The sequence below is a fragment of the Hippocampus bargibanti genome, linkage group LG14 (assembly GCF_051943395.1).
Source record: "Hippocampus bargibanti isolate YZ-2025 linkage group LG14, ASM5194339v1, whole genome shotgun sequence".
Classification (NCBI taxonomy): Eukaryota; Metazoa; Chordata; class Actinopteri; order Syngnathiformes; family Syngnathidae; genus Hippocampus; species Hippocampus bargibanti.
In genome coordinates, this window is record NC_142747.1 from 21,104,686 (window position 1) to 21,116,636 (window position 11,951).

Sequence of the window (11,951 nt, forward strand, 5' to 3'; positions counted from 1 at the left end):
ATAACATACAATTCGTTGAATGAACCTTTTTGTCCTTTCTGCACCCCGTCCTTCCAAACCATGACATTCATTTATCGACTTTGTAGAAATTAAATTGACGATAAATCGCTTAGCCTAATATGCTTAACAACCATCAAAATTAACAACTGGATTTTATATGTGTGCATCGTACGTTTAACTCTTGTCGAACTGGAATTACTGGTGGATTAAAAACAAATGGCGCAGCGGGGGGTTCATTCAGGCACCTCTATAGGCACCCAAAAGCCGACTGGTGGGGTCCTTTTAAGACCGGCTAAGATAGCTTAGCAGAAAACATGCCGACCGTCGGTGTCAAAAGAGATCTTCTTTTTAAAGCGTTGGGAAGAACTTATAGTAAGTAAAGATCGTGCTTATTGAATTAAGAACAAAAATATGTATTTGTCATTTTTATCTTTTCCGCTCCGCCCGAAACATCACCACAATGAATTTGCGTCTGAGAGCAAATCGCTATGGAATAATGAACACATTTACAATCTTAGATTATTTTTCATTAAAAAGAAAACCAATTCACCATATATATATATGTTCTCGTTTGGGACGACGGTGCCGTTGTTTGAATACTTGGTTTTCTCGTTTACGGTGAAAAGTCAGTCATTGCATCATCCTCGGCGCGTCGTAAGGTAGACGTAAAAAAAATACAAGATGAATACATTGTTATGCATTGATTTATGTCCTAAATGTTTTTATTTTTTAGTAAAATCCCCCCCCAAAATGCCTTTATTTGCCTTGAAGTGAGCATTTCTGCATCTGAATGCGGTTCATTTTATACCACGTAGAACTTTTTTTCTCATGTAGCCTTTGACCCGGAAATGAAACATACTGTAAATCACTTTACAACTGTCTTAAAATCAATGTCTGATTTTCCCTCTTCGTTTAGCTGATGAGGAATTTGACGAACTGTGTTTTGAATTTGGACTGGAGCTGGATGAAATTGTAAGTACATATGATTTACATGATTGACATGTCAGGTATTTCAACACCTACAATACACTGCCTGTAAGTAAAGAATCTGCTTTAAATTACATATGATTTAATTGCACCCAACTTAGTTCACTTATTTTAATGGCTCAGATACTCAAGCAGGAGGGTAAAAGAAGCTACTTGAATTTTTATATGAGAACATGTTGCATTGTTTTTATTTTAAAACACCTCTGGCTCATCCTTGACACATGTGGAATTATCATGTTTTTGTAAAAAAAAAAAAAATACTACGAGTACCTTCTATTTGAGTTACTTCCAAGTTGAGTGAACGCTGGCGTGTATGGCTGCCGCTGCTCACTCACAGAAGAGTTTTGAAAGGTGCTTATAAATGAAATGTATGATGATTATTATTATTATTACTACAGTGTATCTGGCTATCTGGCTGGCTATTTAGCTGGCTGTCTAGCTATATGGTTGGTTACCTACCACACACTTTTATTTGCTATCTATTAGCTATTTAGCTGGCTGGCTGGCTATCTATTATCTATCTGGCTGGCTCGCTGGCTGTCTAGCTGGCTAGCTATTAGCTATCTGTGAGCTAGCTAGTTAGCTTTCTGTCTATTTCAGGTATTCCAGGTTGAGTGAAGTCAAAGTCAGCTTTATTGTCAAATATGCGAATATGCATGTCATACAGCACAGATGAAATGAACGCTGGCGTGTGTGTGACTGCCGCCGCTCACCCACAGAAAAACGTAGCCTGTGACTGTAAAGTGACCTTGAGAGTTTTGAAAGGCGTTTAGAAATGAAATGTATTCGCAAATGATTTAAATAAAGTTTATTTTCCTGATCCTTTATCAGACTTCAGAAAAGGAGCTAATTAGCCGTGAGCAAGGTGACGTCAAGGCAGCGGGAGCATCTGATGTTGTCCTTTACAAGATTGATGTACCAGCGAACCGCTATGACCTCCTGTGCTTGGAAGGTTTGGTCCGTGGGCTGCAGGTCTTCAAGAATAAGTAAACCTTTAGCCACAATGATCACATTTGGCAGCATATTTTTGCTATTATTTGCTATTTTTGCTCTTGTTGTTATTATTATTGTTATTTTTATTGCTATTATTATTATTTTTGTCAGTGTTGTTATTATTGTTATTATTGTTATTTTTATTATTGTTACTATTATTATTGTTGTTATTCTTATTATTATTATTGTTGTTATTCTTCTTATTATTATTGTTATTTTTATTTTTTGTTAATGTTATTATTTTTATTATTGTTACTATTGTTATTGTTGTTGTTGTTATTCTTCTTCTTATTTTTTTTTATTAATGTGATGATTAGTTTTATTATTAATATTATTATTATTATTATTATTATTATTATTATTATTATTATTATTATTATTATTATTATTATTATTATAATACTCAGTCTAAAGTTACTTTTCAGTGTACACAAACTGTAGATTTGTATTGATTGACTTATTTTTGTCCTCCAGGATGGAGGCACCTCGATACAAACGTGTTAGCCCGATGAACGGGGAGCCGCAAAAGCTCATTATTACCAAGGAGGTGCGTTTGAATGTGTATTTATTTTTGAATCCAAAGTGCTCCAAAACATGTTTCAAGTTGTATGTTTTGTTTTCCTGTGCAGACAGCAGCGGTGCGTCCCTATGCTGTGGCGGCAGTTTTGAGGAACATCACATTCACGCACGAGCGCTACGATAGCTTCATTGAGTTGCAGGAAAAACTGCATCAGAATATTTGCAGGTCAGTTTATTTGTCATGAGAACACGTCTCCCTTCATTTCAAAATGTTATCAATCTGAATTAATACAAAAACACGAACCAGATCTGCTTATTAATGTGAACTCCGCTTGGACAGGTTGGAATTGAGTGGTCCTCCTGTCAATAGCGAGTAATTAACATACAGTGACACCTTGGCTTACGAATTAATTGGTTCCCAGACAGAGTGTGTAAGGCGGAAGGTGTGTCTTCCAAACATTAATTAACCATAAGAACCCGTTAAAAATGAGAATAATCCGTTCCCACGTCCCCATAAAACATAATTTCCTACAAAAAAAGCCTTAAAACTACACAAACTATACCTTATTTTATGGATAATAAATGTGCTATTGTATTGTCATTAAAGAAATAAGCTGTACTGTATAATAAAGTGGTTTTATTGACCTTTGTGATGGTCGTTGATGTAGTTGCCTCTTGATGATATCCGAGTGAAGTTGCCGTGCTTTCTCTGCGATAATACCCTCACACACTGTCCCCCTGCTAGCTGCTTTTCGTTAATCCAAATCAACACAAGTTTTTCAACCTCTTCTCTTGCCTGAGACGTTACTTAGACAACACATAAACACCCTTAGACACACGTAGCAATGGTCGACTTAGCATACTGGTACTGGGACGCTAAGTCACACAAACAAGTTCTACTGCTCGACCGTCATTTTGTTTTGCGTCCTCTAAGGCTTAACACGAGCCTGTGGTGGGGTCTTTTTCGGTCCCATAATAGCAAAAGTACTCCACTCGATAACAAACCACGTCTGCACTGAAAGAAAGCCAGCCACCGTGGAGCTCCGCCAGCCACCGTGGAGCTCCGCGTGTTTCCCAAAAACTAGTTCGTATGCCATGATTATATTCTCGTGAATTTAATGTTCGTTAGCTAAAGCATTCGTAAGATGAGGTATCACAGTATATGACGGTGTTGTTTAAAAGTCCGAAATTGGCGACAATGCATCTAAATAATAAACAGACCTGGCGTGATGCTTTGAATAGTTTCCTGTTATCTTTTTGGCATCCCATGCCACAAATGAACTTTGAGACCAATCCTTGTGCAGAAAGAGGAGCCTCGTGGCGATCGGCACTCATGACCTGGATACCATCTCGGGCCCTTTTACGTATACGGCTAAAGTACCCGCAGATATCCACTTCACGCCCCTCAACCAGACCAAAGAATACACGGCGACCCAACTCATGAGCCTCTACAAGGTGAATGAGCTGCCGGTTTTCCTTTTTTCATGATTTACATCTTGCTTTGTTGACCTTTTGACGTCTCTTGACATAGACCGACAGCCACCTGAGACATTACCTTCCTATTATTGAAGACAAGCCTGCCTACCCCATCATTTATGACAGCAACGGTATTGTCTTGTCAATGCCTCCCATCATCAACGGTAAGCATTTAGCGTGATACCGCCACCACGATTTTAGCCAACATTGAAGAATGGTGCGTAGTAGAAAGTCATACTTAAAGGACAACCGACACCATTTTTTGATTTCCTAACTGACGTTTTATAGCCTCTAAAATAGCCAAAACACGCAGGCGGATATTTTTAGTCAAATGCAAAACACCAATAAACATGACTTCAAGTCTCCCAAAACGACTTCAAAATGAGCTCGGAAATGGCGAGTTTCAGAAGGTCCCGCCCCCTTCTTCATGACGTCTCGCCAATACGTCTTGCCTTGCTGGAGAATCCAAACAATGGCTTCAGATTGGGAGAAGATGCTTTCTTGTTACTCATCCAGTTATGAAGATGATTCTTTTTTTTTTTTTCAGGGGATCACTCAAAAATCACACTGAAGACCCAAAATGTCTTGGTTGAGTGCACAGCCACAGACCTGACTAAGGTACACTTTGAATCCAAAGACACGCATTTTGTTGAGCGCGTGACCTTCTCTCAACCATTCAAATTTTGTCCCCAGGCCAAAATTGTGTTGGACATGATTGTCACCATGTTTAGCCAATATTGCGCTCAACCTTTCACGTAAGTTGCATCTTCTTATCAAATGAAACCTTCTTATCATTGCTGGAATGTGACGAATGCAACTGAAAAGGAAATATTATTGATCAAGTCATTTGATATCCTTTAGCCCATTTTGAGTGACGTGACAGCTCGCAATCACTTTATTGTAATCCAACATCTTTCCGAGGCCAAACGATCCACGCTACTTTTTTGCATAGCTTTTTTACAGAATTTGATATCATTGCTTCGGTCAATCCCACCTCCCCCCCAAAAAACACATTTAATTCATCTCCCATACCTGAATAATTGAATGCTGGGTGGATATCTCGCTAGCTATCTGGCTAGCTATGTATTAGCTGGCTATCTCGCTACCTATCCATTCGTTGTCTGGCTATCTGACTGGCTATCTAGCTAGATATCTAGCTAGCTATCTATTATCTGGCTAGCTATATATTAGCTTGCTATCTAGCTAGCTTACTAGCTAGCTATCCATATGCTGTCTGGCTTTCTGGCTGGCTATCTATTAGAAACTACCACTAAGACTTAAGTTCGCTGACGAAGCTTCCGACACCTTCAAAGAAGTACAGATGACGGCTGAAAAAAACCCTTTCATCGATAAGCAGATCTGGTTCATGTTTTTTGTAATAATTCCGATTTGTAACATTTTTCTTTCTCTCATTTGCTATTTCAGTGTCGAAGAGGTTGAAGTGGTGAATGCGGATGGCACCACCTGCAAATATCCAGTACTGTCTTTGTTGCCGTGATCCTCCAAGAACACTTTGACATGTAAATCATTTCTAAGATAAAAACCCTCCTCCCATGTTTAGGAGCTGGCCTACAGGAAGGAGAAGCTGTCCTGCAAGTTTGTCAATCACAAAGTTGGCATCAAGTAAGATAAACACACATTTCTTTGTAGATTCCATTTCATCAGCTATTTACTTCGAAAAGCACCCCCCCCCAATCCTCTAAAGAGTTGACTCTTCTCCCATTTGTTTTTTCTTTCAAAGCGAATCAACCGAGAAAATTGCCCAGCTGCTAACACGGATGTGCCTGCGTTCTCGGGCAACTGGCGTTGGTGACGAAATCGAGGTTGAGATCCCGCCCACCCGCTCTGATGTCATCCACGCCTGTGATATCATGGAGGACGCCGCCATGGCTTTCGGCTTCAATAACATCACCCGCACCACGCCGCAGACTTACACCGTCGCCAGCCAGGTACGCAGGTTCACCATAGATGCTCATTCACTGCCAGACGATGTGCAAATAGGTGTCCACTGCAGTGCCAGGGTTTTTGTCATTTTTCCTCAAATTGCAGGACCCACAGAATATTGACGTTTGGGACTACATCAACATTCATACAAAGCGTTAGAAACCTTAAACGTAGTTTTTTTTAATGAAAAAAGAGAGTCTATGTTAATTTTATCTAGCTCTATAGAGTTATCTACAATGGAAATGGAGGCGGCTGTACAAAAGACAAATGCTGCCCTCTCGTGGGAGGGAAAAACATTGCAGTGTGTCACTCTTGACTCGGGTGAAGGCACCAACCAACATGTTAGTTGGTGACCCTTAGCATATGCTAAAACAATGCAAATGCTACTGAATGCACAGCCATCCAATAATAATCTCTCTGGCTACAGTTTCCGCTGAATAAACTGACGGAGCTGTTAAGACACGAACTCGCCGCAGCGGGTTTCACCGAAGCCCTCAACTTTGCTCTGGTAAGGCGCACAAAACGATTTGGCAAACACGTTTATTGGAAATAACAACCATGTCACAACGTGTCTCCTGTAGTGCTCTCAAGAAGATATCGCCGACAAACTTGGGAAGAAGATCTCGGACACCAAAGCCATTCACATCTCCAATCCCAAAACTGCAGAGTTCCAGGTGATCAATGATAAATGTCACCTTTTTAGCTATTTTTGCCTGTCCCACATCTATCCCACATAAATTCGCTTCAATTCCAAGCCGCGACAATTCAATATACATTACATATTACATACATATACATTTACTTACATATTGAATATAAAGCGGGGTTGTGAAAATACTACCCGTTACAGATGCAAAAAGAAAGCACGATCGCCCCCCCGAGATGTCCAGTGATGACTCCGACATTCCTCCCAAATCAAAAACTGTGCTGGCATATTCATTTGTGCTGCCGAAAAGGCGTGACCGCTCACCGCAGTCTGCTTTCTTCAGAATCAGAATCGTCTTTATTATAAGGTTTTTTTTTATTATTATATTTATATTTATTCTAAGTATGTAGAACACACAAGGAATTTGTCTCCGGTAGAACACGCTGCACTAGTATCATCAAAAAATGGAGGCACTATACAGTTCTATTTGGGTGACTGTTTAGAGATTTAATGGCGACGGGGGAAGAAGCTGTTTAAATGTTTTCTGGATTTGGTGCTCATGAATCGGTAGCGCCTGCCTGAGGGGAGTCGCTGCAAAAGGTGGTGGGCAGGATGCAGAGGGTCCAGCAGGATTTTCCGCGCCCTTGTTTGGATTTTTGCAGTGATTGTTGATGAATACCGTGGCCGAAACTACTGAAAAACAATCCGTATGCATTCCACGTGACACACAACAACTCAAAGTGACAAAAAACAACAACAACAACAAAAGTTTGCGAATCGCTTGCCGACTGGCTGCCTCCTCGGCCGCCATCTTGGACTTCTTTCAACTAATCACACTATTGTTGTTGTCCACCAGGTGGCGCGCACCACTCTGCTTCCTGGTCTGTTGAAAACCATTGCAGCCAACAGGAAGATGCCGCTGCCAATCAAGCTTTTTGAGATATCCGACGTAGTGCTGAAGGATGACACCAAGGGTAGGGCGTCAAAATGGCTGAAGCCGTGAGCTAGCTAGCTATTCACTCTCTAGCTACGTATCTGTTGGCGCACAAAAACGGATCCTGTGACTGTAAAGTGACCTTGAGAGTTATGAATGGCGCTTAGAAATGACATGTATTATTAGTATTATTATTATTATTATCAATTGCTAGCTGTTTGCTATCTATTAGCGCTGGATAGCTAGCTATCTAGTCACTATCAAGCTGGCTGGCTAGCTAGCTATCTCTTCACCATATAACTAGCGGTGAGCTAGCTATGTATTAGTTATCAGCTGGCTTCCGAGCTGGGTATTTAGCTATCTGGGTGGCTTCCTAGCTAGCTATCTCTTTCCTATCTAACTAGCGATGGCTATCGATTGGCTAGCTAGCTAGCTTTCTATCTATTTGAGTTAATTCCGGGTTGAGTGAACGCTGGCGCGTGTGACCGCCGCTGCTCACCCGCAGGAAAACTGATCCTGTGACTGTAAAGTGACCTTGAGAGTTTTGAAAGGTGCTTAGAAATCAAATGGATTATTATTATTATTTCTTAGCCCGATTACAAAAATGCATTGATGCTACGAAATGCTAATTCTATCTTGGTGCCTATCCTCCCTCCAAGCAGACGTTGGCGCGAGGAACAGTCGACGCATTTGTGCCGTGTACTACAACAAGAGTCCGGGCTTTGAAGTGATCCACGGCCTTCTGGACCGCACCATGCAACTACTGGCACTCAAAGCCGTCCCGGGAGAAGGCTACCATATCCAGGCTGCAGACGGTAAGGGGAGGGGCTTCTCGCTCTGCCTATCTAACCGGATACCTGGCTAGCTATCTATTTGCTATTGAACTAGTGAGCTGGCTAGCTATTAGTTATCTATTAGCTATGTATTAGCGAGCTAACTTTCTATCGATTTGAGTTATTCCGGGTTGAGTGAACGCTGGCGCGTGCGGCTGCCGCTGCTCGCCCACAAAATAACTGATCCTGTGACTGTAAAGTGACCTTGAGAGTTTTGAAAGGCGCTTAGAAATCAAATGGATTATTATATGATTATTATTTCAAAAACATGACGGACAAATCTCTGGCGTTTCATCTGGGTCATTCTGATACATTGACTGTTGTCACAACCTCGGAATCGAGGGCAAACTGCAGCACTTTATGAATTAATATTAAGATTGATTATTATTTCTCTTGTACTAGATTCAACTTTTTTCCCCGGGCGCTGCGCGGACATCTACGTCCGTGGCAAAAGCGTGGGTCATCTCGGGGTCCTCCACCCGCAAGTCATCAACAACTTTGAGCTGACCATGCCTTGCGCCGCCCTTGAGATGGACCTGGAACCTTTCCTGTGAATTCCTCTTTTTTTTTTTTGCTCTCAATTTGCACATTGACGCTGCATACAAAGTGCTGTACATGGATAACTATCAGATACAGATAACATCCGATTTACGACCAGCTGGACTTACGACCACCGGTACTTACGACCGCGACCTTTTGCCAGTCAATTAGCCTCCATGTCTCTATTCAACATTTTGAATGGATTTTGACTTACGACCGTTTGGTTGGAACGGAACTCAGTCAAAGTCAGCTTTATTGTCAAATATGCCAATATGCATGACATACAGCACAGATGATATTAATGTCGTCTCGGACCCAATGTGCAAGGTACTTATAATGTGGCTAAAAAGACAGACAATTGACAACAGACAATACATGTCATTTCTGAATGTAAAGTGAGGTAGTGACGTACGTAAAGTGAAAAGTGACGTGGTGTATTAATGCAAAAACAAAAAAAAAAGTTGAAGTGAGGTCTTGCATTAAAATAAAACAAAAAAAAATAGAGTTCAGGCTGATAGTACAGCATGGAGTGTGTACTCAGAGTTCGGTGAGTGTGGCAGTGGGAAGGGGCAGAGGGGGCAGGGCTGGGAGGCAGTTGAGTCTCCTGACTGCCCGGTGGCAGAAACTCCTCGAGCCTGCTGATCCTGGCTCGGAGACTCCACAGTCTCGGTCGGATGTTACCTGTATAGGAAATAAAGCAGTCACAAAGATAGTAGAAAGCACCATGGAGTCAAACTAAGATCAAGTCGGAATCTTGCAAAGTCAAATGCTAAAGAGTACCAGGGAATTTTGAGGGGTTTTAAAGATGGGCAGTGAGGGGGAAAGAGGGACCACCAATGGAAAAGGTTCCATTCCCCTCTGAGCCTGCGTTTACTAGCATTAAGCTAATGTTAGTCCGAAATTGTAGTAGCAGACATACATTTGGAAAGATGTCAGTGAATGAGGACAATAAAAGAACCAGCACCAGACTGTGGACCCGTTTTTATTTTCTTGTACAACTTTGTCACTTTGACGCATTCGACGGCACAGGAGTGGACATTTCTGCACATTGTCTGGCAGTGAATGAGTTGAAACTGTTTTTAATAATAATAATTCATTTTATTTCTAAGCGCCTTTCAAAACTCTCAAGGTCACTTTACAGTCACAGAATCAGTTATTTTGTGGGTGAGCAGCGGCAGCCCCAAGCGCCAGCGTTCACTCAACCCGGAATAACTCAAATAGACAGAAAATTAGCTAGCTAGCTAATAGATAGCCAGCCCACTAGTTGCATAGCAAATAGATAGCAAGCTAGGAAGCCAGCCACATAGCTAGATAGCCAGCGGGGTAGCCAGCTAATAGATAACTCGCTATCTAGCTATCTCACCGCTAGTTAGATAGCTAAGAAGCCACCCTGATAGCTAGCCAGGTAGCCGGTTAGCTAGCTAGCCAGGTTTAATGACACATGAATTGGTAACTTTTGTATTTGTCATATGAGGCGTTCCTGCATCTTCCCAGTCATAATTGCCCAGCGAGGCAAACCACAACGGCTCCACACCTCTGCTCTCTGGTGTTTATCAACTAACCTGCGTGTTCTGCTCTTTTTCCCGCGTTGTGCGCACTTGTATTCCAAGCTCATCCTGTTTTTGTGGCTTGTGGTTTTTCTAGTGGCCACACGACTGAAACGCACCTCAGCCACGAGGTTCCTCTCCAGGAAGTCATCAGACACAAGTTCCCCACTGAAGTCAAAGCTTCACGCTCTTCCACGTCCTCCAAAAGTGTCTTTGGGGACTTGACGACATCCAAGGCTCTCAAAGACCTCAATGATTTCCTGTCGGACAAAAGCTACATGCAAGGTTTTGTAGCATCTCAAGCTGACGTTTGTGTCTTTGAGGCTGTCGCTTCTGCTCCCCCGCCCACTTTTTGCCATCTTCTGCGCTGGTACAACCACATCAAATCCTTCCTTGAGGAGAAAATGGACCTCCCTGCGGTCAACAAGCAGTTTGTACTGCCAGCGACTCCTCCCGACGAAGACTTGGACCTCTTCGGCTCAGACCATGAAGACGATATCGCAGAAGTAGCGAAAATCAAAGAGCAAAGACCGGCCGAGTTTGCGTCCAAGAAAGCGGCAGTCGTGGCCAAATCCTCAATCCTTCTTGACGTCAAACCTTGGGACGACGAGACGGACGTGAACAAGATGGAGGAATGCGTCCGTAGCGTCCGCATGGACGGGCTGTTGTGGGGACAGTCCAAACTGGTCCCGGTTGGTTATGGAATCAAGAAGCTCCAAATCGGATGCGTGGTGGAAGATGAGAAAGTGGGCACGGATCAACTGGAGGAAGCCATCACCGCCTTTGAGGACCACGTTCAGTCTGTGGACGTGGCTGCCTTCAACAAGATCTGAAGAGACATTAAATACAGAGTTAGAAACCTTAGACTCTTCATTCATCATAAAAAGGAGATCATTCCTACATGATGTGTTTGGGTCTGGAGTTATATAATGATAATAACAATACTCTACGTTTAATTTCGAAGCGCCTTTCAAAACTCTTAAGGTCGCTTTACAGTCACGGGATGATTTTTTTTCCTGTGCGTGAGCAGCGGCAGCCACGCGCACCGGCCTTCACTCAACCCGGAAGTAACTCAAAAAGATAGAAAGCTAGCTCACAAGCTAATAGATAGCCACTCAACCCGGAAGTAACTCAAACAGATACAAAGCTAGCTCACAAGCTAATAGATAGATAGCCAGCTAGATAGTAAATTTTATATTACTGTATAACTGTGCCTGTAATGTATACAAAACTGTTTACTGTACTGTGCATTTATAAATGTTATACTTACCTTTTAGTGTCGTTTTTATCATTTTATATTTCATATAATCGACCTGAAATGTATACAAAATTTCAGGTCATTTATACATGTAATACTTAGCCTGCACTCCCTGCTAACGGCCAGAAGAGGTCGCCCGACACACGCTCGGACAGCAGTGTACAGTAAGTACTACAGGAGAGATATTGGATAAGGCGCACCTTTAATGAATCAAAAAGGTTTTCCATTTATTGAATATATAAACATTTTGCAAATATATGGCACACCAACATAT

At 42.0% G+C, this 11,951-nt stretch overlaps 1 protein-coding gene across 2 annotated transcripts; it reads left to right on the top strand.

The window, feature by feature from the left end:
• The first annotated feature begins 222 nt into the window (after nt 1–222).
• farsb (phenylalanyl-tRNA synthetase subunit beta) lies at nt 223–11,689 on the top strand. 2 transcript variants are annotated; one of them, XM_089013314.1, is made up of 18 exons: nt 223–372; nt 917–972; nt 1,819–1,973; nt 2,455–2,527; nt 2,610–2,725; nt 3,804–3,954; nt 4,031–4,139; nt 4,523–4,593; nt 4,669–4,730; nt 5,401–5,452; nt 5,537–5,598; nt 5,717–5,924; nt 6,347–6,427; nt 6,501–6,593; nt 7,422–7,539; nt 8,162–8,314; nt 8,735–8,882; nt 10,517–11,689. In XM_089013314.1, the coding sequence occupies exons 1-18, from the start codon at nt 315–317 to the stop codon at nt 11,250–11,252; spliced, it is 2,502 nt and encodes an 833-aa protein (XP_088869440.1). In that variant the 5' UTR covers nt 223–314; the 3' UTR covers nt 11,253–11,689. The 2 variants fall into 2 exon arrangements, with proteins under 2 accessions (XP_088869440.1, XP_088869441.1); XM_089013315.1 differs by lacking the exons at nt 223–372; nt 917–972 and having other exon boundaries at nt 1,819–1,939.
• The last annotated feature ends 262 nt before the right edge of the window (nt 11,690–11,951 follow it).

Coding starts and splice junctions, on each gene's coding strand:
- farsb (XM_089013314.1), top strand. CDS start 315: ATGCCGACCGTCGGTGTCAAAAGAGATCTTCTTTTTAAAGCGTTGGGA. Junction 4,594..4,668: donor CAGCCACAGACCTGACTAAG/GTACACTTTGAA, acceptor TTTTGTCCCCAG/GCCAAAATTGTGTTGGACAT. Junction 7,540..8,161: donor GCTGAAGGATGACACCAAGG/GTAGGGCGTCAA, acceptor CCCTCCAAGCAG/ACGTTGGCGCGAGGAACAGT.